We start from the raw sequence: 25,800 nt of genomic DNA, 5'->3' as shown, positions 1-25,800 counted from the left end.
CCTTTAATCTGCTAATGTTTCTCATTCTTTGTAACTCATTAGTTATAATAATATTATAATTTAAAAAACATCTATTTCTGAATTGTTTTGATTAAAATATTAGATATGTGTTTAAAAAAAGTCATTCATTTTGTTTGTTTTTTTTATTATAAAAAAATAAAAAAAATAAAAAATAAATAAACCTCAAACGAACATTTTCAATTAAAAATCCAAGTTTGAAACGTTGTGTGAATGGTTGTCTTTGTGTGTACTGCGACAGACTGTCCAGGGTGTCCCTTGCTTCTCGCCCAATGAAACTGGGATGGACTCCAGTCTTCCCGCGACCCCAATAAGGAATAAAGCGGTAGAAAATGAATGAATGAATTTTCTGACGGCAAGTTTGTATCTCGTTTATTTTGTCATTTTAACTGGTCTGTGTCGACATTTCTCCATTTGGATTAAATTAAACAAACTTTCTACAATTTTTCTCTCCTTCATTTAAAGTTCTTCCATGTGTCGGTCGATTCCGACATTTGGGATTAGTCTTGTTTTTCTGATAAAGTAGACTTTGATTTGTAACAAGTGTCTCGACCGATCACTGGTTCTGCTGAGTCGGCGTTCTTTGCTCGCTCCACTTCCTGGTACCTGGAGTCATCTTCAGGTGAGCATCAAGGGAGGGATCCACCATATTTGGACCCAGCATCATGAATGTATTTTCGTCAGAAGTGGAGGATGACGGTTTTGAGAGGTCTGGTCCTGGAGAGTCCAGAAGTCCGACAGTAACCTGAGAGGACGCGCCGAGCTGCTGCTGCTGCTGCAGGCAGGTCATTAGTTCTGCTGGCATGTGTCCTATTGAGCCGTGAATGAGTGGAACTCGACCTGACCCCCCACACGCTCACACACACACACATGTGAAGACAATGGTCTCTGTCCTGTTATTATGGTCTGGACTCAGCAGGAGACGCGGCAGCTGTTGAGCAGCTCAAACCTTTAGATCCTTTTTTTTGTAAAGTTCAGCAACTTTGATGCTCATCAGTTTCCTTTCAAGTCCTGCAGGTTGATGCCTCTCCATCATGCGTCGCACTCTTAGGTTTACTAACCGTCTTGATATCTGTCCGTCTTTAACCCCAGCAGCTCAAAACACGTTTAGATTAGATTAGATTAGATTGACTTTATGGATCCGTCCGGAGATCTCCTTCGAGAAATTTGATTTCCGGTTCAAAGCAGATGATAGAAGGTACAGCAAGTTTTATAAAACGCAAAGTGCAAACGAAAAGTGCAAAGAGATGACAAAGTGCAAATCTAAAGATCATAGATCAAACGAGAAAAACACCAAAGATCTTAAAAGGATATAAAGATTAACAAAGAATTCATCATCCCTTTTAAAAATCTCAACGCTTTAAATCAGTCATTACTTCAATTTAAAGTGTTTAATACATGTAGTGTGGGAGGAAACCAGAGTGCCTGAAGGAACTTGCTCAACAGTGAAGTTCAAACCTCTCAGACCTTCTCAGGACCAACATTTTTTAGTAGAATGTATTTGAAAAGACAAGATTTTTTGTGTTTTACGTCCAATTTTCTTAGATTTATTTTGCTTTCAGTTGTAAATCTTGTTAAACTTTATTCTTCTTTTCACAGTTTATAAATTTCTATCATTTTAAATCATCTTCAAATGCTTTTTAATTACAATATTGTGACATTTTTGTGTCTTTTATTTCAAGTGGTTTTGACTTTTTTGGCTCTCATCATAACCATTAATATAATAAATGATTTGATGATTTTATTTTTATTTCACTTTACATTTGGTTAAAGTGATACAGTTTTAAAACAAGATGAAGACAATAAAAAAGAAAACATTACAATTTATTAATAAAAATCTTTATTTAAAAATGTAGAACTGAAAGTTTTTTTTAATTGTGACTTTTAAAAAACAGTCAAATGTACAGGATTTCACTTCAATTTGAGTTTTAATCCAGTTTCTTATTCAAGTTTTTAGGTATTTTGTCTAAAATTTACACTTTCACAAAGGGATTTGACAATTTTACAGAATTATTTACACTTCGTCTGTTAAGACTGTTTTAATAATAACGCATTAAGTATAACGTATATTTTGTGTACTTCGTGACGTCATCGGCCTCTTGACCGTTGTCATCACCGCCATCGTCACTTTGCGTCGCCGCGACTTCTCGCGCGACTATCGATGACCCGGTGAAACTGTGTCTGTATTTCGGGAGCCGAGGTGTGTGGGAGCGTCGGGATCTTTCGGGTCCAGGCCGTTGGTCAGTCTTGACCCGCTTGGCTGTGGCGCTAGCGCCACCTCGGCTAAGTGCATTCCCCGAGGCTCCGGTCCAAATCCCTGCTTGACCTCGCCTGATAAACTCGGCTCATGACGGATTTTTTCTTGTTGCAAGAAGGAAAAAAATCCATTGAAATGTTGTCTTTGACACAAATGTAGCGACTCTTTAAAACAGGAAGTAGAAACGATTCATGTCAAAATCAACGTTTCACTGTGAGTTTAACGCCTCCCGATTGGTCCAAACCTATTTTCAATGAACAGTGACTCATGGCTGGTGAGGCACCGACACCTCTAGAGTCAGATCCAAAATTCTAAGAATTGAAAAAAGATCTTATTTCAATGAACGATGATGTCTTCGTTACTCTTTTAATGACACACAAACACGCGACACATTTGTCCAAGGAAGAAAGTTTATTTTAAGTTAAAGTTAAGGCTTCTTGTGTCTAATTCATACTTACTGTAAACAAATTAAAACATAGAAATGTGTTCAGCCCAAATTCCGGAAAGAAAATCTGCAATATTTTTTAAAAATGGCAATGAAGAATTTTATGTATGCCCCTAGAGGTGAGGCACGTAACTACGCCGCCTCATTAGCGGATTCTTCCTTCATCTGTGCTAAAGACGCAAACAACTGCACTGTTGTCACTTTAAATCCATCTCATGTACAGTTCCCCTCCCTTTCTTATATTATTATTATTATTTTTTTATTTTTATTTTATTTTTTTATTGTTATTTCATCTTGACTTTTTTGCTATGTATATTTATATTTATTTTTATTTTTTTGTTACGCCGATATTTGTGGAGGGACGGCAAAGAAAGAATTTCATTGCATAGGGAAACGTGTTTCTCGATGTATATGACAATAAACACTTTGAATCTTGAATCTTGAATTGCATCACAAATACGTTTAAACCCTTAAACATCCCGCAGAGAGTCTGTTACGAGACCCGGTTTGTATTGGATCGCACAGTAAAGTCTGGTGAGGCACAAATACTTTAAATTCAGGAATTTCAGACACATACTCGAATATGCATCTTTCACTCAGATCAGTGTAAAATGTTAACTTTTTGTTTTTTTTTGTAGTTGGACAGAAGCAGCACGAAACAAATATTGTGTAATTGAACACGTTAGTGACTCCTCTCCGACAACTCGGGTCATACATCCAAGTGATTCAGAAGATTCACTGACAAGAAAAAGGTTCTTTCTATCGAGACGCACTAGACTTGACAGGTGGTGAGTCTGACTTGAATAATGTGACTCTTTTCTTCATCCAATGCAGAGATGTGACTCTCTCACACTGTTGACCAGGTTTAACCACCTCAGAATCCACTCACGTATTCGTCACTTTAATTAAAAAAAAACATTCTGACTCTTCAGATGAATTTTGTCCATAAGGATCATGACCTTGTAAGAGAAAACAGACTCAGGGAAGTTCAGGGACTTGACGAGGCTCCACGATGGTCGTGGTCCTAAACCCGGCTCAGGTCTGTCCTTCTTCAGCTGTAATTGGTCCTGACGTGGAGGATTCTGGACCCGCGCGCTCCTGGATTAACACGTCACACTCGCCTCTGGACCGACCCAGGACCTGATAAGATTTTTCCTTCAGGCCCGGAAGCTCGTCCGTCATGGAGGGACCAGGTTGTGAGATAAGGAACTGCAAACATGTGGTTGGTCGTCGTTGAAGATGTTTTTGTCCCCGGAGAGCAAAAACATTACGACCTTTTGGTGACTTCACACTCTCTTCACCATCTGCCGGCGACATGTTTTCTCTCACCATGTTCCTGACCTGTCCGTCAATCGGCGGGTCACATGACTGTTCAACGACATCTACAGGAGTTCATCTGACTCGCACTGTTAGCCGTTAGCTCCTGTAAGCCGTTAGTTTGTGTGAGCCGTTAGCTCATGTTAGCCGTTAGTCCATGTTAGCCGTTAGCTCATGTTAGCCATTAGTCCATGTTAGCTGTTAGCTTGTGTTAGCCGTTAGCTCATGTTAGCCGTTAGTTCATGTTAGCCATTAGTTCATGTTACCCGTTAGTCCATGTTAGCCGATAGTCCATGTTAGCCATTAGTTCATATTAGCTGTTAACTCATGTTAGCCGTTAGTCCATGTTAGCCATTAGTTCATGTTAGACCTTAGTTCATGTTAGACGTTAGCTAGTGTTGGCCGTTAGTTTATGTTAGCCGTTAGTTAATGTTAGTCGTTAGTTCATGTTAGCCTTAGCTCATGTTAGCCGTTAGTCCATGTTAGCCATTAGTTCATGTTAGCCATTAGTTCATGTTAGCTGTTAGTTTATGTTAGCCGTTAGCTCATGTTAGCCGTTAGTTCATGTTAGCCATAAGCTCGTGTTAGTCATTAGCTCATGTTAGCCATTAGCTAGTGTTTGCTGTTTGCTCATGTAAGCTGGTGATCACTCTCCGACGCTAACGTTGAATCAGGCGGAAGGTTTGAACTGGACGCTGCAAAGGATTTTGGGTAAACCTGCATGGACTATATCAGTGTTATCAGAACATATCAAATGTTGAAACTGTATTTGGTTTAAGTAAATAATCGAATTTAACAATATATATATAAATATTAAAAGGTTGAATTGTTATTATTTTAGTAATTTAATTTTTTTTTAAATGTACAGATAGAGTTTAGAGATATTCTAATTCTAATAATTCAAAAAAACATTTTCTTGATTCTATATTTTTTAACTCTATTCTTTTAAATTCAATATAAAATTGTAGAGCCATTTTATATTGAATTTTCAAAGCTATGATAGTTCTTATATTATTTTAAATATTTGTTAATTATTAGTATTTGAATATCAAACTCAAAATATTCATTTTAAATGTTTTGATTTAAAAAAAATAAAAATGTAAATAAAAAACACATGCAAGCTTTCAATATACACACAACACAACTATTGAATCACCTAATTAAAAAAAACTATTATTGAAAAAAAAATATTCTATAAAAGTATTAAAAGTTATTGAAAGATAAACTTTCATACCTGCCCATAATCAAACTTGCAGGTGAAATATATTTAAAAAAAAAAATAGAAATCAGTCATGAAAACAAAGGATTAAGATAAGTAAATATCTACACTAAAGCTAAAAATAAGATGAATTGGTGACTTTAAGGGAAAGAAATATTTAGAAAGAAATATTTTTTAAAAGTCTTAAAAATCACGTTTTAAATTAAAATAATTGAATATATTAATCATGTGAACCAGAAGAAAATAATAAGAACTAAAAGGAAAACTCTGTCTTAAATAAATCACTATAAATGTTTCAAAATCCAAAGTAAGAATATATTTACTGAAAAGAAAAAAGAAAATCACAATAAATATAAAAGAAATTGAGGTAAATACAACATAAAATATATTGAATTATTTATACATTCACTGTTCAACATAAAAGTGAATAAACAAAAATGGCCTCTTTCCTTCATCAGATCAACGTCTCATCAAGGTCAAGTTCCTCAATTCAGATCAACACAGTCTTTCTCCTCTTACGGTACCACGGTGTTGCTCAACCAGGTCCAAGTGTGGGATCAGACTCTGATGACCACTTGTGACCCCTGAGGTGGACCAACGACCCCGAAGAGGGATGACTTGTGAGTCAGCTTCACTCTGGAGCTCATTGTTCCTCCGCCTCACGTTCACACGTTCAGGACTTTATTGAGGTCTCAGAAGTTTGCTGGAAACAAAAGCTGGCGAGTGAAAGTCCCTCAGTAGATCAGCGCGTTAAAGGAACAATATTTATTTTTACTTCTTTGTCCGCCTCATTCGATCATCTGTCACGGTGGCCCTCGGACAATGAGGTCCCTCCCGTCTTATCGTGCGCCGCAGCTTGACCGCGTATTTGTAAAAATATCGGTGGTTGCTCACAGGCCGGTTCCTCTGCGGGACCCGCACATTGTTTGGTCTGCGCCGGTATTTATCCAGATGTAAATCAGCGCACACAAGTGTTACGTCCTGTCCTTGTGCTGTGGGCGTCGCACTCGCGCTCCTTCACTGGAGGAAGTGGCTTTAGCTGAGATTGTTTTCTATTATTGATGTGAGAAGGTGACTTCATCTGCAGTGGGAACGGGCCGGGCCTCATTACTCAGCACAGGAAGCTGCACTGATCTAGAGGTCAAAGGTGAGCGTGGCAACACAAAAGATTGCCTGTAAAAAAAACACTGTATACAAACTTTAACTGTAATAAATATCATTAACGTGCTGTTTGGAGCGCTAGCACTGTTAGCATCCGGAATGTTAGCATGACTAGCTTTGTGTTTTTAGCGACTTAAGGTTATGAAGGAAGATAAATGACATAATTATAAATAAATAAACGTTTAAATAAATAACTAAATGTATACATATATATAGATATGTTGAAACAACAAATTAATATGTACTGTATGTACACATTTGTTTTATTTTTTATGAATATGATAACTTATACATTTATTTATTTCAGTTTTTCCATTGAGGAGAAATTGAGGAAGTCAATTTGAAAAAAAAGAGTGAAATAATCTAAGTAAATTTTGAAATAAAGAAATGTATAAATAGTTTTTCTTTTGCTTATTTTGTGTGTTATCTTGTTTTATTATTTAATTCTGTACTGACAACACAAAAAAATTAATATGTTGCGTTTACAACATTGGCAATAAAAGATGAGCCTGACAATATATATTATGATTTACTAATACATTGTATATATTCTATCAATCTGTACATGTTTCATTCATATTTCATTATTTTATTCTGTAATGCAGCCACAAAAGAAAAACGCTTTGTTGTCAATGACAGTTTCTGGTTTTGATACATTTATTTATATATACATTTAGATATGTATTTTAACATTTATTATTTATAATTAAATTTACCTTCCTTATATAAGGTAGACATTGTTTCCAATCAGCTGCGCAACAGAGACTATGTTATTATTTGCATTGCTGGATTTTATTCTTATTATTGAAGTCATTTGCTTCAACACTTTGCTGCTGTGGCTTGTAACAAACTTGAGTTGATGTTTGTTAGCAGGGGGTTTGTTTGCTGTTATTTTAAGTGCTAGTGTTATTAGCATCCAAGGTGTTGTTGTTAGTATTGAGCGTGTCGAGTTTTTTTTAGACCTGGTGTTATTTTTAGCAGTGAATTTTTTTTGTCTGTGGAGCCTAGTACTTCTGTATTTTGGTAAAATAAAGCTACTTAAAGCTGTTTTACACAATCATGCATGTTTTGTTTTTTTATTATTATAGTAATACAAGACTTCCATCTCAATAAGAGTTAAGTAAGTAAGTTAGTAATTTGTATTTATATAACGCTTTTAACAGATCATTTTGACACCACAGTTTTCACTGTATTTTGTATCAACTTAAAGATATTAACGTGTGAGTACATACATATATATACTGTATATATATATATATATAAATATATATATATGTGTGTATGTGTGTGTATATATTTAAAATACATTTCGAATGACAAAGTCATTGTTTCAAATTGTTTTAATCGGTGTTAAACGAATATTGTGAAAAGTATTTAAGTGTCTTCTGGATAAACAACTGGACCAGAGTTAATCGTTTCATTTAATGACAATCCTTCTATGCGGACTCCGGACCCTCCGAGCTTCCGTAGAAATTCTATCACTGTCAGTGTGTTTGTGGTGACAGACAAACGTCGCCGAACCTTCCGACCCTTCCTGCCCCCGAACCATGGAAGAGATCAGCAACCTCGAGGTGGTCCCCTGCACAGACTCCGAGTACCTGAAGCCACTGCGGGTCCACTACAACCAGGTGAGCCGCGGCTCGTCCGCGCTCGTGTAAGCGGCAGCCGGATGCTGCTGCTGCGGCTCCTTGGTACCGCGAACCCTCGCCCGGGCTCGAACCTACGCGCAGCACCGCGGCTCCGACCGGCTCGGACAGGCGGACCCGGTTCGTGTTCACGGCGCTGGTACCGACGACGGGCTCGCGGGTTCGGTGTCGAGCTACACAGCGGTGGAGCTAGAAGCTAGCATGCTAACGTTAGCTTACAGAGGTGAAGCGTCAGTGTTAGCACATGATTTACATTAGCGCGCGTAACACACCTGGACACACACTCCAGTCTACACCCTGTGTGTGTGTGTCATTTGTGTTATTAAAATGTTCCTATAAGAGAGTGTGTGTTTGGATCTGAGTGTGTTTCTATAATTAAACTGTTTATCATTCTGTTTAAGCATGTTTTTATATAGAAGTGTGTGTTTTTTCTCTCTCTTCATCCTCCTGTTTAACTGTATTTGTTTTTTCGTGTACCCTGTGTTTTTTTGTGTCTCATTCTGCATGGGTTTGCGATCAAACATCTCAAAGAGGGCAACAATAGAAATGAACAAACATTACACCAGAAGAAAAAATGGCAAAGTAAAAAAAACTGTAAAGAGAAGAACTTGGTATCAATTTTGCAAGTTTTCAATACCTTCACCTCACTCCTGGTTTCTGAACCATACTTTCTTTGATTCTAATTGAATCAATGTATCAATTCCAACAGAAAGAAAATTACATTACACGTAGTACAACTCTCAGGTTAAGTTTTTAGCGTTGGTAAATTTCCACTCCCAAGCTGTTTTATTTTCCGAAATAATAAATGACAAATAATTTTCAGTGTAAAAGTGACCATCTGATGATCTGTGCCTAGTTATATATTTTCACACTGGGACTCCTGTGTTTTTCTCGGCGTTATCTTGACTTTTTTAGTATATATTTTTTGAGTATTCTTTTGATTGTTTAAGCACTTTGTGACCCTGGTCTAGAAAAGCGCTTAATAAATATGAATGAATTACTTACTTGCACATTATCAACTTTTGATCACTCGGTATTGCACGGAAAGACGAATCCTACTTCGATACTTGCAACTACCGAAGCATTTTGGTCCATTCTACAAAAGAACCGAGGTTCGATATCCCTACCTTAGTAAAGAGTAGGTACTGTTTACACTACCTACATACATGTCTGACTTCAGTGTTGGTCATTCGATCACCAGAACTCAACAGTTAGGTATTCAGAACTTGTCCGGTCCTCTTTTCAAGTACCGTAAATTCCGGACTACAGAGCGCACCCGATTAAAAGCCGCATGCTCAAATTTTAGAAAGAAAATCAATTTTGTAATTATACAAGCCGCACCGGATTTTAAGCCGCAGGTTTAAACAGCCAAAAAAATGGAACTACCGGTAATTCACGTCCATTTCTTACACTTAAATAAATAAAGCACTGTGTTATTCTTCTTAAGCATTGTTCAGATATTTACAGTCCGAGGAACCAGCGACAAAAGCACGAGGCAGGTGGACAAACTGTCCGTGTCCTTCAACCGGGGAATTATTTCTTCATCACGCCGGCAACACGGATGAATAGTTTGCTTTTTTCCACCTGATCGTAACGCAGTGATTGCGCGGATAAACGCGACTTCACGGCGGGCCGTCCTGCGTCTCTGCGCCTCACATAGGATTCACTTAACGCAGCCTTTTTTCTGGACAATAATGGACTTGAACATTGGACACTGATCGCGGGGATTTGACTGTGGGGTGTCGTGGGTGTTCGTTGTTTTGTTCATGTTTCATTGATCCTCCAATTAAGGAGCGCTTTTTGTTAAATGTTATTAAGTAAATATATTTTGATTAACTTCTATAACGGCTTCATGTGTGGTCAGTGTTGTTATAATTAATGCTGTCACTCTGGAGCGTCACCAAGTCCGCACCAGAGCTCCGCCCCATGAAGAATGTGTGTGTGACGATCTCTCAAGGAGTTATGTGAGAAGGTCCGTTACAAAACGTCAGAGGTACTTCATCCATATTTATGATTTCATCTGGCCCGATGGAATTCTCCGCTATCTTTGTTTGAGTGAATGTGCGGAATGAAGTAAGTTCCTCCTCGTAGTCGGGAGGGAGCTGCTGACACAAAGTTACTCATTCATTCTATTGGTCTACTGTTGCTGAGCAAAATGTTTTTCCCACCACGAAAAAAAAATGAATAAGCCGCACCGTAGTATAAACCGCAGTGTTTAAAGTGTAGGAAAAAAGTAGCGGCTTGTAGTCCGGAATTTACGGTACTCTCTTAATTCTGACTGGCCCAAGGGTGTTTACAGCTTCATCTGAAAATGAGCTTTTCCTCGCCCCAGCAGCACGACACGATTGACTTAAGAGCCTTCTTTGCTCTCCTGACTTTCCTCTTGGAAAGGCTGAATTAAAAGAAAATCGGTGTAAAGAAAAAAGCTAGCTTTATATGCCTGTAGTCCACCTGTGCATCAAGCTGAAGTTTGTCCTCTACATATCTGTGGGTAGAGAATCCATGTATGCTGCTTCCTCATTCAACATGTTTCAATCATAATGCTGGCTATTGGTTCAATTCCTGAACTGAAGCCGGATCAGACGAATCCGATGACCGTTTAGAATTCCTCCCCAGTGTCTGCGATGGTCATTGGCAGTTAGAATATCACGACCAACTGTCGTCTTTTGATTTCCAGCCTCCGTGGGAGCACTTCACCTCCAGGTTGTCTCGTCCTCTCTGGTTTTGTTGTCACCCACGTGGTCCAGTGTTCCACGGCTCCCCTGATCTTCCCCAGCATCCCCCTTTTTTTCTCTTAGCGAGTGGGCTGAGTAATGAGAGGAACCCCGCCATCTGTGAGCACCGACAGACATCAGACAAAGTGTTCTCTGTGTCAGGGAGCACATTCGAGTCTCTGTGATCCGAGCGAGACCACGACTGAGGTTCGACTCTGAGAACTGTCGTTGTCGCTCTTGCCAAATAAAGAATAGCCTCCTCTGGGACGAGGGAGGACTAGAATGGATGGGAGTACCTATAGCCATGGGTTACCTGAAGGGGGCGGTAGGTGTTTAAAATATTTGGTCATGAAAGGAGCGTCTGACTTTGTTTTACTCGATATATCTTCTCAGGGAGGAAACATAGTTTATTGCAGATAGAGCGCTACAAGGAGTCGAGGTATCGAGGTGTCCACCTCTTCTGGGAGACATAATCTGGTAGAAGGCTGACCTGGTTCAAAAGTGCCTAAGAAAAAAACTATCCAGATACAATCAGATTAGCATCACTCTTCACTTCCGTAACCATGACTTTTCTGATGGTGTTGATGGAAGATCCAGCAGGAATACCAGACAAACCAAAATAAAGAATGTGCTGCCTCTGATCCAGCAAGAAGGATGTTCCTCTGAGTCCCAAGAACTCTTGGACACCCAGCTAATGATTTTCAGCCTGAAGGAGCGCATGGCTTCATCGAGGTCCGCCGGAAGGAGGAAGCTTTCTTAAGCACTTAGCCCTAAAGCGTAAAAACAAAACTATCTGACAATCTTCTTATTGCTGTTGATGTAGAGCCTGTCGCCAGCGCACGCCATTATCTTTTCATCTCTGGCTGAGCTGTATCATAATTTACCTTGGTCGGGGCAAGACCCGACAGGCTTCCACAAGAGTTATTGGACTTGGTAGCGTTTCAATCCAAAGTAAGCGGGGTGCGGCTGGTTCGGCCTCAAGGAGGAATGATGGCGTGTTCGCCTCCTACTCACTTGAATACCTGACGGAGACGTGCGTGTAATTAACTTGCTGGGTCGTAGCAGGCAGGCGGGTATTTTTTCACGATTCAAAAGAATCGTTTAAAGATTTGAGCGATGACTGAAGAAGTAAAACCCCCACAGTCCTTTGCTCTCTGATTTACATCCTCCTTACGTATTTCAACAGGAAAAAAAAACCCTCTGCTGGTAATGCTTGCCTGCATTTTGAGAATTTCCCCTGGAATTGTGTTTGCCCACACGAGTGTGTTGCTCACCCACCTACACCAGCGCAGCGTTTACTACTGCACATCTTCAATGACGGGTTTCTTCTTCTGCATGGCTCAAGATGTCTTTAGTCCGTGGGCGTCTGAACATTTCTTCTTCCTTTAGTAGCTAATTAATATGTTTTGTTATAAGCCTACAGTGTGTCAGATAAGGGTAGGTAAGCACCATACTGGTGGAATGCACACCTCAAGGTACCAATAGTTTCATCCCAGAATAGAGGAGCTCAAGTCTCTTGGTATATTGGCTCTAAAGGTACCAGATCAGCGATAACTTGCCTCACGTTCAGTGTCCAAAATCTGTAAGAAATCTTATTGACTGTTTATCCATCGACGACATGATGTTTCAGGACAACTCAAGATCACACCAGGAGTGTTGGAGAGCTTTGGGTGTTGTCCCCATGACTCATCCAAGGTTAAAGTGAAGAAAGTGGGTGTTAGAATCTTTGATTCAGAACAGAAGGACCTCACGGCCTCTTTTTTTTAAAAGGGACAATAGACTTCCTGTCCTTTCAGGTCATTGGTATTTGTTGAGCGTGGTAAAAATGAGTCAGAACCAGCATATATTTATGACTTGAAATTGAAATAATCCGATCAGAAAGAGGGGTCTTGACCCTTGTTTTGTTTCTGGACCAAGGTGACCCGGAGGCCGGAAAAACAATGTGTTTGTGGTGTCAAGGTAAATGACCACCACCACTGCACATGTTTTTATGTAATCCAGGATGGTCGTTTACTTTGACCCAGAGACAACACAAGGGATACCACAAATGCATTTGTTTTCGGGCCTCTGTGTCACCTTTACCCAGAGATAACATGGGTTAAAAGCTCTTCAAATGTCTCTAACCCAATATTGTAATTTAAAGTTGTTTTAATTTCTAAAAATCCAATTAAAATCTAATATCTTTAATTGATTGATTTAAAAAGGCCTTAATATTGTATCAAGCTACTATTATTCAAGACAGAATTGATCAAAAACGACCAAAAATGTTACTGTGCGCGAGTGTGGCAGTTGAAGCTTAATAATTCTGTTATGTTCTTTGGGTAAAAGCACATCGCACGACCGAGTACAAACGATTAATTGTGTGTTTGAAGCTGGAGGATGGAAACATTTGGCAACAACACATTGGAATCTCAGAAAAAATGTTTTTTAATTTCATTAATTACGGTCTTTAAAATAATAATTTGACTTGTTAAAGCCTGTACAGTACAACTGTACTGTAGAGGAAATCAGAATTTCATTGTCATTTATTTTAGTACTGAAGAATTCCCAAAAGAAAACGATTGTGTACGTTAAAGTAAATTCTGTGATAGGTTACATTTTCAATTTCTCTTTTCTGAAATCCAATTGAGGGCCAAGTGGTACACACGACAACACGTGTATTTTAGCTGGAATACGCCTGCTCTAGCAAAGCTGTCATCGCTGTGCCTTAAAGAGCTCGTGGGCGGGAGGAGGTGTTGCCCGAAATTGAATCCAGGCCATATTTCCTCAGGCATTGGAAAAATAGGCCAACTTAACCGAATGTGTCTCACTGAAGAAGTATGTGCTTTGTGGTGAGAATGTGATGAACGCTAAGGTCTTCGAGACGTCGATGCTGCCTTTGATCTAAGACTGTGTTGGGTCTGGACATGTCCAGATTCAGTCCACAGAACCTCACCAGTGGTGCTGTTATCAGGGCGTCAAAGGCAAACCTCTTGCTCCGTGCTAGGGTTGTCACGATACCAGAATTTCAGTAGATGATACCGATACTTTTCGATACCATGGCTATATTAAAAAAATAAGCCTTTACACAGGTTTATTGAATAAAGAAAACCAATCATTTTTCAAAAACAGTTTTGCAAACACACATTTTTTTTCTTTTTCGGGGTGAAAAATAGTGATTGCAACTTTTTTTACATGTGCAAAGATTAACAAAACCAACAAGTATTATGAGTCCTGTGCTGCTGAGCAGCCTTCAAGTGTAATGACAAACCATACAATTTGTCTTATAAATGTGTAAATAAGCAAATCAAATGGTATAAATTTATACTGTAGTGATGAGCAGAAATAAAAAGGATAACTAAAGTGTGTGAATAAATGACAACCTACAACTATTACTAATCAAAGAGATGAACAGAACTCAAGTATAAAAACAAGACACGTGTTCACATTTTCTTTGCCTCACAAATATTTCTGTCTTGGCTGCGGTCTCTCTCTTGCTCCTGGTCAGTATCATCCGATTGATACTGTGAAGGATAAAAGAAGAAATAGAAGTTTAATTTAAAAAAAAACATAAGCTCAGAAACACTCGGAAAGCATCTATAATGTTGTATAACAGTATCGTCGCATTTAGTTAACGTAAAGTGTTCTAGACGTTGACGTGAAGTGTCTCGATCTCAAATAACAGACGTTTGTTCGTTGTTGGTTTAACGTCACATAAGAAATCTACTCCAAACTTTAGAGATGCCTTTGCAGGTTTTTGAGGGTCAACATTTAGTCCACGTCCGTCCGCCTCAAAATCCAAAGGATTTCCAAGTAAGTAAGTAAGTAATATTTATTTATATAGCGCTTTTCGAGACCAGGGTCACAAAGCGCTTAAACAATCAAAACAATACTCAAAAAAGTACATACTTTAAAGATCAAGATAATACTGAGAACAACACAGGAGTTCGAGAAATTCAAGGAAAAGCCTGAACAAATAGAAACGGCAGATTTAATGATAAGACAAGGCGTCTTGTTTTCAATCAAAATGGCAGATGTCGTTGTTTTGAAGACGGTAGAGGTTCTTCTTCGGCAATTTTTTGCAGGCTGGTACCGAATTGGTACGTTCAGTGTCACTCTAAACTAGCGGGAACTTTCACTCAGTACTTTTTGGCACAGGATGAATAACCACAAAGTGATCCGGAAGGTCCGCATTGTTGCTGTACACGTTGAAACGCGACGACGCACGACGGGGATGGTTCAGTCGAAATGAAGGCACGATTCCTTTTGTGCTTGCGTACACCTGCGCGTGTCGTCCTTTCACTGTAATCCACGGTGCCAGGGTGACCACAGGGCATGTAAACAGCGAGGAAAGTTTTGGAATATTAGTCACCAGGTCTCCCTCCCACAAAACCAACGTGTCCTGGCACATTTTTTTTGTTCCTCTTATGGTTGAAGCAGTTGCATAATCAGCAAGTAATCCCAAATAATACCAACATCTTTATCAGTGTTTCAGCGCTAGCGGCGCAATAGTTCGCTAGCTTTAATTTGAACATCTTTGGAAAGTTCTTGCTCGAAGGCAATGGTGGAAACCTTCTTGCCTTCAAGTCCTTTGTTTCTTTCTTTTGTGATGTTGGAATTGTTGGTAGGATTTTTTTGGCTAAGGTTCGTCGCCTCTTATCTCTGTTTGTTGACACATGCATTAGGGTCATTTGAATGAATGGTTCCATTAATACATTTACATTATGTAGGATACGCAAACAATTTCCCACCAGGAAAATATAAAGTCCTTGTTCATATCCTACCTATTCTGACCAGGTGTAATTGATTTAAAAATGAATGAAATACATATTATAACTTGTTATTTAATTGGAGATTTACAGAATTCGGATTCTAACCTGGGCCCTGCAGATTGAAGTTAGTAACTGTTGCCGTAAACTAGCCCGGCGAGATGAAATCTGGGTTGGCTACTGTTGATAAGAAAAGTACGACTGAAGTGAAAAGTAACGTTTGTCATCTTTTCTTTCCAGAATGGCACAAAGAAATCCTGGGACTTCATGAGAACCCACGACAGGTAAATGTTCTCAACATGACAACACACCTTCAGCCGCTCCGGTGAACTTGGGTGACATTGACGCCTTGTTAGCGTCGTCATTTTACGGTTACGGTCTTACGTCAAACCCAGATTTCAGTGTTGCATCAAGATCTTCCAAAGATTTGTCGTGGGCCGTTGAAATTTTTGGACAAGACCCCGAAAACCAAGTGAAGTTTGGTACCACAAAGAGGAAACCCATGAAACTCAAACACTGCAGAGAGGATGGACGCAACAACTGGACTAAAGATATTGAAGACTCCTCCTCCTCATCTCTCCAGCGTAACATGGAGTCTGCCCCATTGTTCTTATCAGTCATAACTACGCTGGTAGAAACCCACTGGTCAGTGGAAAACTTTGTCTTTTGGCTCAGCTCTTTCCCCACCACACCAGAGTCCTCATGACTGAAGACACTCCCCTGATGCATCCGTTTATTTTCACCAAAAACGTTTTTTAAAACTTAAGTTGATAGGAACGGCTGACCCAATTGACTTTTTTTTCATTTTCGCTGTCCCTGGTGTTTTATTTTATTATTTAAATTGATTATTTTTATTTTAACAATGTATATATTTTTTTATATATATGTATTTATATACATTTTATAATTTATTTGTCAACTTTATTTTAATAGATTTATTTTATTATGAATTATTATGATTGTTACCTGTAAGCCTTTTAGGTCTCTTCTTAAATGTTTACTTTCATTAAACCTTTTTTTAATGTTGACTTTTCTTTTAACTTAATTTCTTAGCTTAATTAATTAGTATTAATATATTTATTTTTTAATACTGGCATTTTTCTGAATATTAAGTTTAAAAAGGTACCAAATAAGATGTTTCTTATAAGATCTTTTTAGTTGTTTATTAGCTTGAGTTTGCGCCAGGAGGATGATTGTCTGTTCTTTTGTAAGAAGAAACTTCTTCATCAAGTCATTCTTTAAGAAGGTGGTCAAACCGTTGTCCCACATTCAAGAATCCTCACCGCCTTTGCGACGGTTCAACACCGCCCAAGTGCCTCGTGCCACCATCGAACGTTTAGCGAGGGAAGTTGTCATCATCCAGAGACTGGAAGCGTCTCTGGGGAAGCCTCATCGCCTCGGGCCTCGCTGTCCCACTTTCTCATTTTGCTCTTGAGGGAGGAACCGCCGTGTCTCTGCTCGCAGTCTGTCGCTGGTGCTGCAGGAGCTTCATGGAGACGCTTCCAATCCTTCCTGTTTCTAGCTCCTTTATATACAACCATTAGAATAGACGTGAGAGAAATTATTTTTGTTTTCAGTTACTATTGTGTATACATGATATATTCTTTCACGTCTCTTCTAATTTCTCAAATGAGCCCTGCCCTGGTATCAGCAGCCGTTCTGGTGCTGAACAGGAAGTTGGTGAGCAACAATAGAAAACAGCTGATTGAGATAAAACGGAGTCACTTTCATTTATAAAACTGTCAATTTCATCAGAGACCTGCGATCAGATTAGACCCGGCTCCTAATCTCCCGTTTCTCTCTCGCCATGGGAAAGCCGGGGCCGGGTTTCCTGCCGCCGCAGACGCATCCGCTTTCCCCACGCTGAGCCCGGCGCTCCAGTCTCAAGTCCCGAGTACGATAGTCCAGGAGCTCAGAGAGAATTCCACATCAGAAAACTTGAATCGACTTGGACATTTTGTCAAGACTCGAGCAACTCGTCCTTAAGTTTAATGTAATGTTTATTCCGTTAAAAACTGAGTTTATTTTTGCTGAAAAACAGATGTTTTCAGGATTGTTTTTCCCTGTAGACATTTTCCCTACAGACAATTATTCAAGTTATTTAAGTACATTTAAAACGACTAAAGTGTGATTGAATAAAACTGCATTTATGTCCAATTATTATTTCTAAATATTCTTCAAATGTAACGTCTAAATAAATTACTCTAGGTTTTCTTTTTTTGCAATGTGTGTATTTATACTGTATATACTGTTTATATATATATATATATATATATATATATTAAAAAATTAAATTTAGTTTTTAATAATTCACCTTTAATATATCGACTAGTATTTTAATCTTCTTTCCTCACTGACTCTCTTGATGTCTGGTGTTGTGTCTGCAGTGGTCAGTGGCTAGCACAAGTGTCCACTAACAGTCGCTCTTCTTTCTCTCCACAGCGTGTCAGTGCTGATCTTCAACACGTCCTCGCACTGTTTCGTCCTCGTCAAGCAGTTTCGTCCAGGTGAGTGAGTCGCCCCCTCGTCCGTGCACAACAATGACCAGCAGCGAGAGAGAAAAGGTTCTTTTGTTGGGAGTCGCCAGGAAAAGCTCGGCAGCACCGAGAAGTAAAATAGTAGGAAGTCTGGATACTGATATATTTTCTTCCTGCGAGGGAGGAAATGTTCTTTATCGCTTCCACATCTGACGTGTCGACAAGCGAGTGACACATTTGTGTTCAGGGAGGGAGGTCTACATCAGACCCTGGTCCAGACCCATCAAGGACCTCAGAACTTTACACCCATTTTTTTTTTTAACTTGACAATCCAAAATGAACTAGAACTGGGCACGACAACCACGACACACACTTATGAAGAATAATAATATAATGAACAAATGCACACAGTAGAACACGAAGAACCCCTGATATGAATATGTGAAAGTATATCAGAGTATTGAATTTAAAACTGAATGATTTTATAGGATTTTATTATTTTAATTTTAAATAATTATATTCAATAGTTTGTACATTAATGGTGGAATTCTGTATTTTAATCGTTTATTTTTTATTTGCTTTTACATGTTAGTATTTCATATTCTAATTGGAATTTATACATTAATTTCTCAATTAATTGGGTTTTTATCAATCTTTCAAATACAATATAGAAACAGGTCAAAACCACAGTAGATATTTCAATTTCAGCCAATCATAATATCATTGGTATACTTTTATATATAGTATACTTTTCCATTGAAGGTGTTAAGGTTCATGTGTTACATGGTGACAAACAGCTAAATCTGACACTTGCTACACACTGAATTATAAACGCACGGTAGGGTTGGAATCTTCTGGACAAAGAAGGACAAGTGAAGTCCGGTTTCTTCAGCGTCTCTCTTCCCCCTGCAGCCGTCTTCATGTGCGAGTGGGAAAGGAAGAAGTCGCAACCTCCCTCCGTCGATAAACCCGAAGAGGGCGCGGCCGAAGCAGCCGAGGCCGGCGAGGGTCAGTCGGAAGAGGGCGGCTCCTCCGCGTGGCCCCCGACCTCGGCCGGTATCACCTACGAGCTCTGCGCGGGACTGGTGGACAAACCCAACCTTTCGCTGGAGGAGATCGCGAGAGAGGAAGTGCTTGAGGAGTGCGGCTACGACATCCCCGCGTCGAAGTTGAAGAGGATCACTTCCTACAGGTGAGCTTCTCTACACAGGAATCCAAAGTTTCTGTACTCGGCCCTCGAAACATCAGCATCATGTTCTAACTTGATCCACTGCATCATGCATTCATGTTCAAAATGGATTGCGAAACACGATAGTCCTGATAGGTGTTGGCTATCGAGCGGTACCTCGTTTTGCTTATGTTCTGAACTCTAGGATTCTGACATTGACCCGTCTCTGACGTCATTGTGACATTCTCCCGGAACTAAGCTGAGGGTCTAGACCCTAACAGAAGTCCATGTCACGTCCTTGACTCGACGGCATCAGATCGGAAGACGGAGAATATTTCTTGTGGCAGGACCTCACAGATGTTGAGGGTCCTTGACCTCAGCACAGAGTCACACAGGAACAGGAAGTCGGTGTGCGTGGCAGCCAGAGCAAAACAACCCCACATGAGCGAGCAGCACCTGGACAGCTTTGAGCGACGGCTCACATTAGCGTGTTTTTGATTTGACTGTCACACCTCCTGCCGCGGTGTTGTTGTTTCAACCAAGAGCCTCTTCTCTACAATAGATGTTATCACCTTCGCCCTCATGACCCCCATGTGTGGGTCTAGACTGGAGGCTCCTGCTGCACTGTAGCAACATTAAGATACTTGAGTTACAGTCCAAGTGGCTCCTTGACGTCAGGCAGCTGCAGCTCTGAGAAGCTCCTCCTGTTCGTGACTGTTGGCCTCATGTCGGGTCATACTGATCAATTACTATCATTAATAAGTGAGCCTGATTTTTGATTCGTGCGTGAACGATGGCCGCGGTGTGGCTCAGTAGTACACTGGGGGTTCAATAGTAATACTCAGCGAGGGTCTGTAGTATTTGTCCGCAGAAGAACTCCACAAGGCTCTGCATTAATACTCCAAGAGTCTCTACAGTAGTTCTCTGCGCAATTACTCAGCAAGTCGTATTACTCTGCGAGGCTACTCTTTATTAGTCCGCGAATCTCCTCGCTATAACTCGGTGAATATCCGCGGTATAACTCTGTGAATCTCCGTAGTATAACTGTAAATCTCGGCGGCATTACTCTGCAAATCTCGGCGGTATTACTCTGTGAATCTCTGCGGTATAACTCTGTGAATCTCCGCGGTACTACTCTGTGAATCTCCTTGGTATAACTCTGTGAATCTCTGCGGTATAACTCTGTGAATCTCCGCGGTATTACTCTGTGAATCTCCTTGGTATAACTCTGTGAATCTCCGCAGTATTACTCTGTGAATCTCCGCGGTATTACTCTGTGAATCTTCGCGCTATTACTACGCGAATCTCTGCAATATTACTCCACAAATCTTCGCGCTATTACTACGCGAATCTCCGCGATATTACTCTACAAATCTCCGCGATATTACTCTACAAATCTCCGCAATATTAATCCACAAATCTCCGCGATATTACTCCACAAATCTCCGTGATATTAATCCACAAATCTCCGCGATATTACTCTGCAACTCTGCGGTATTACTTAACCAAACTCTGCGGTATTACTGCGCTAATCTCCGCGATATTACTCCACGAATCTCTGCAGTATTACTCTGCGTATCTCTGTGGTGTTACTCTGTGAATCTTTGTGAATCTCCGCGGGATTACTCTGCGAGGCTTTGCAATATTACTCTGTGATGCTATGCAGTATTACTAATCAAATCTTCGCAGTATCAGCCCGCACGGCTCCGCATATTTAAAAAGTTCAGGCTGGGATGATGTTCAGGATGAGAAGCAGCGATCATGACGCACAGTTCATTATTTGCTTAACCAACGGAAACTGTTTCACGTGACTCTGTTAAGTCGCAATTTAAAAAAATCTTTTAACGAAAGCTTTGTTCTCGTCCCTGCAGGTCGGCCGTCGGACTCATGGGGGCTAAGCAGACCATGTTCTACGCCGAGGTGTCAGACGACAACTGCGTGAGCGCGGGCGGGGGGGAGCCGTGGGAGGGCGAGCTGATCGAGGTGGTCAAAGTCCCGCTGCATGAGGCCATGACCTTTGCCTACGACGAGCGCATCCCCAAAACCATGGGCGTGATTTTTAGCTTCATCTGGTTCCACAACAACATGTCGCCCAAGTACAAGATTTCCACCAACGTGTAACCTTCACTACACACGAGCCCCCCGGTATTCAAATCAAACCCCCCCCCATTGCCTTTTTTTGCTCTTTGGTTCTCGACAATGTCCTGACGACGCCTGTTGTCTCCCGAAAAACAAAATGGCCATAGCTGGTGGCGCCAGCAAGTCTTTCGTCTTTATCATTTGCTGTTCCCGTGTGCGTCCTCGTCACTAGCTTATCATGAAGAAGAAACGGAGCAACCGACTGATCCACTGTTAAGTTCTCATGAGCAAAACATTTGTAGTCGTGCGATCATCCCTTGAATCCTCCCCCTCAGTCCAGTGACGCAAAAACCACGTTGGCGGAAGTCGTTGACACATTTCTGACTCGCAGGCTTGAAGCAATACACGCGGCATCGAACCCTTCCCGACCGGGCTTACCCTGAAGTGACGGGCACCTACCTCCACGCCACCCCCGACGCCGTTTGTCGTGTTCCCGCTCAGATCTCGTTCGGAGGCTGCATTCACACGACTGCAATTTTATTTTCATTTGTTTACAAATAATAATAGTAAGAAATATTTACTTGTTGATGGTTTAATGTTTGTTTATTTATTATTAGTATTATTAGTATTATTGCCTTTTTTGTTATGCAGCAAAAGTGAAGGAAAAACTCCAAATATGACTCTGAATAAAGCTAAAGCTACTTTTAAATGTTAACAAAATCACTTTCGTACAAACTTAAATCTAATGATTTTACATGTGAATATGCAGAAATGTTATTTTTAACGTTAACAGTTTAGCGCACGATTATGTACCCTTTATTTCGTGTTGAATAGAGACGTTTTCTTAAACCTGCCAAACGGCTTAATCCAAGATATGAAAGTTTACTTTCTAGACTTTAAAACGTCGGCTTCCTTTTACTTCAACTTCTGTTTTCCGTCAAGTTCGTAATAAAAGTGTAGAATTGTGAAAGAAGCCTTTTTCTGAAGCTCAAACGTCGGCACTTCAATCCAGCACAGGAATCTAGTAGAACGTATGGAACGCATGATGTATAAACGCCTTTGAAGTACATTTCTACGATATTAAAACATCGTCTCAGGTCCAAATATTGCATTCACGATCGGAATGTGACGACAACCAGCATTTTAGTAACGGCGCTGTTTCAGACGCGCGGTAGTTTCTACGGTTAACTTGTTTCATCCAACAAAGGGCTGGTTCATCATTGGTCATCGGTGAAGGATGCGACTTGAACAAGAGCAAACAGTATTTTATCAGAGCAGATTGTTCCTACGATGTCTCGTCAAGATCATTTCTGGAGGCCGACTTGTTATGGGTGGACAACAAAGATCTTCGATTGACTTCACACACTTCACGTTTACTAGCTTATTACTGTCTTTATGTTGTTGCTCCAGCTCCACGCTTTGTTTATACAACGGGTCCTTGGAGGTGGAAAATCAATCACCAATAACGGCAGAGTCGGCGTGGTTATGGTAAACAAGATTTAATCGCCAGAAAAACAGTGTTTTCGGTGGGCGGAGCCTAAGATCATTTTTTAGTGTAAATATTTCAATGAAAAGAGAGTTTTTTACACCAACAGACACTGGTGATACAATAGAGTCACACATCACTACAACACACTTAAATCAACACATTAGTTAAACTTAAACTTATTTTATCACTTAATCAGTTCTGACATTTTAAAGTTAAAAAATTCTCTAAAGTTAATCTGTTTTTATTTGATTTTTTAAAAATCATCTTTTACTTTTACTGTGAATGAAATGTGAGTCGTTTGAGTAACGCTGAAGCATATCTGGAACATTCCGGTGCCAGACGGGGCTCCTTAACGTTCTGACATTCCTGCATTGAAGACAACTATTTTATTTTTTTGTTCTGTTGTGCGTTTGTGATTCGCTCTCAGTCGGGGACAATCCCACTGTTGGCACCATTCGTAGCGGATTCCTGTCGTCCATCTTTAAACTCATCGTAGCAAAGAAACACGTTTTTTTTCTTTCTTTTTTTTTAAGTTGAACTTGTTCCGATCTTGGGAAGAGTCTCGGGACCGACTTGAACCCGAGTCGTGTCTGTGATTAATGAAGTGACCGAGAACATCCGATGCATTTTTTTGATTGATTTGACTACTTTTGTTGGTCAGCTAGTCGGGGGCGTTAGGGGCGACTCTGTAACAGACTCGCTCCACCATCCTGGTCGTCTCCTCCCTCTAACACCCCCCAGTATTGGGGTCGCTCTCCTCGTCCCGGCCCATCCCTCACTCTGAACAGACAATCAACCACATGTAGGGTCCGGTCGTCTCATACCATTCATCGCGACGTGTCGCCCGTTAAGTCGGCGGTTTCAGCTCCTGACGTCTCTACCTCTGTCGCTCAGGCACGTGGGAGTTCTAGTGCGGACATATCGTGGGTCGCCCCGGAAGCTCCTCCCCCCCCCCAACCCCCCACACTCACCCGTCGTCACACTGTTTCCTGTCTGGCGCTAAGCAGCGGTTTTAAGGTGCTACGCGTGGTTTTCTCAAGAAGTTCATTTCCCATCCAAAGGGTTTTCAGGAATGAAACTTGTCGAAGAGTCGTAGCTGGATTTTTCGCGACTCCCGACAGACGGTGTTTTCCGGCGCCGCCGCACCAACATGTTCTTCTGTCGAACGCTTTTGTTTCGTGTGATTTTTTGCGCTTCTGTCGTCGTGGGCGGTGTTTTGATTTTTTTTTTATGTTGATTTACGACCTTCATGTTTAAAAACTATTTAACTTTGAAACACTTGATACAAAGGACAGGAAGTATATTTAAGTAAGAGACGTTGCATGTTCACGACTGTGTTGGATAAAAAAAATAAAAAAATAACTGAAGTTGAAATAAAGTGGGTTGAAAAAAAACCTGAAACATCACATCTGTGCGTTTGGTTTCTTTTTGAGAGATTACTGGCTTTTGGCCTCTAGGAGGAGCTGTTGCAAAGTCGATCAATTGTTTCGCTTCGCTAGCCTCTTGTTTTATTAATTTTAACTTTTTCTAACCGCCAAAAATACCGATTTTTAACGCCTGCTGAGACGCTGCTTAACTGATTCTTCACCCCTGACCGCCTCCGATACCTCACTCCTATAGTGGACAGTAGGCGGGTCAGTGTTCTCACCACGACCGGGTCCCTCCGCACACATGGAGGTATGTTTTTGTTCTGGTTACAGCTTGGCTCTTCATACATTATTAATCATGGCCGCCCCTCCCCCCGCCCTCCACCCACCTGGTGAGCATGTTCCCCCCTCGTAGGTCACCTGACGTTCCACGCCGAGCTCCGCCGAGAGGATCCGCCGGCTTCGCTTTCATCTCGTAACTGTACACACGGGGACGGCCGAGTCCTCCAGAGACCATCTGGATCCGTACGCGCGACCACGGCAGATGGACCGCCACGCTCAGGTGACCTTTGATGAGCCACCACAGGGGTTTTTTTTGGGGGGAGGAAGGACTCGGGTCCACGCGATTCCAGCACACATCCCACCTGTATGCTAATGAGAGTTTAGAACAATTACATCATCACGTTTGAAAAGGATAAACAATCATTTTAATATTCCTAGAGGATACATCAAAGTGAAACGACTAGATCTAAAGAATAAGAATTAAACGATAATTAATTGTATTTTAGGAATTTTCCGTTCAATTTGGAAAATAAAATTAACCATGAATTCAAAACCAACAAATGCCATTATTATTCAATTATTTTTTTTAATGCTCACTTAAATTTCACGTCACTTGTTTTCTTTTATCGTATTTTTTTTACGACTTATTTTATTTCGTAAATTTTTGTTCTATACTGACATGACCATGAATACATCCTGTGTCTGTCAATAAACGTAATGTTATGTTTAGATGTTGTCAGTTATATATATTTATTTTTAAAATTATGAGAAAATTTTTTTTTTTTGTAATTTTGTCAAAAGAGAAAAATGTAAGGAAAATGTATTTTTAATCAGAAATAAGAAATAAGTAATTAACAACTTAAATCATCAACAATGAAGACAGATTTATATGTTACTTTTTCCTAGATTTTTTTGAGGATTAATTATGATAATATTTTAACACAAAATTATAAATACATTTTTCAGGCTGAAAATGTATATAAAGTGAAAACCATATAATTCTGCTTCCTGTCGTAAGTGACGACGTGTGTGACAGAAACATCACGATGTGGATTCTGGTTCCAGTCCGCTGGGTCGGTTCAGGAGCTGGTCCGACACAAACCTGGCGTCGGAGTGACGCCCTCATGTCACCTGAGAGGAAGTTTGCAGTGGCGCCAGTGGAGCGGAACATCGGGGCGTTGCGTGAGCGACGGCGAGTTAGTCTGGGCCAGAGGTCAAAGGTCACGGTGGTGTATTCGATCCTTGCCTTGTGGACGCCAGCTCAACTTTCCTGACGGCAGCATCCGTTCACCGGGTCCGACCCTGTGTCTCCTCCCAGCAACCGCTCTACTCCGAGTCTCGGGACCAGAGGGTCAGGGGTCAAAACTATTCGAACGGATCCAGAACCAAGGATCCGATCTGAGCCGCCCACGA

The 25,800-nt window shown here is 40.5% G+C and overlaps 1 protein-coding gene across 2 annotated transcripts; it reads left to right on the top strand.

The window, feature by feature from the left end:
• The first annotated feature begins 6,205 nt into the window (after positions 1 to 6,205).
• Positions 6,206 to 24,144, top strand: nudt14 (nudix (nucleoside diphosphate linked moiety X)-type motif 14). Of its 2 annotated transcripts, XM_087805495.1 has the most exons (6): positions 6,206 to 6,403; positions 7,906 to 8,045; positions 15,766 to 15,809; positions 17,968 to 18,032; positions 18,915 to 19,194; positions 21,042 to 24,144. In XM_087805495.1, the coding sequence occupies exons 2-6, from the start codon at positions 7,965 to 7,967 to the stop codon at positions 21,289 to 21,291; spliced, it is 720 nt and encodes a 239-aa protein (XP_087661621.1). In that variant the 5' UTR covers positions 6,206 to 6,403; positions 7,906 to 7,964; the 3' UTR covers positions 21,292 to 24,144. The 2 variants fall into 2 exon arrangements, with proteins under 2 accessions (XP_087661621.1, XP_087661622.1); XM_087805496.1 differs by lacking the exon at positions 6,206 to 6,403 and having other exon boundaries at positions 7,903 to 8,045.
• Positions 24,145 to 25,800: the final 1,656 nt, after the last annotated feature.

The sequence above is a fragment of the Callionymus lyra genome, chromosome 13, assembly GCF_982586985.1.
Source record: "Callionymus lyra chromosome 13, fCalLyr1.hap1.1, whole genome shotgun sequence".
NCBI lineage: Eukaryota > Metazoa > Chordata > Actinopteri > Syngnathiformes > Callionymidae > Callionymus > Callionymus lyra.
This window is presented reverse-complemented; position numbering and strand designations above follow the sequence as displayed.

Bases quoted from the DNA above. Each gene is read 5' to 3' on its own strand.
- nudt14 (XM_087805495.1), top strand. From the start codon at position 7,965: ATGGAAGAGATCAGCAACCTCGAGGTGGTCCCCTGCACAGACTCCGAG. The intron at 8,046-15,765 runs GTGAGCCGCGGC...TTTTCTTTCCAG, and splicing joins TGCGGGTCCACTACAACCAG to AATGGCACAAAGAAATCCTG. The intron at 18,033-18,914 runs GTGAGTGAGTCG...TTCCCCCTGCAG, and splicing joins CGTCAAGCAGTTTCGTCCAG to CCGTCTTCATGTGCGAGTGG.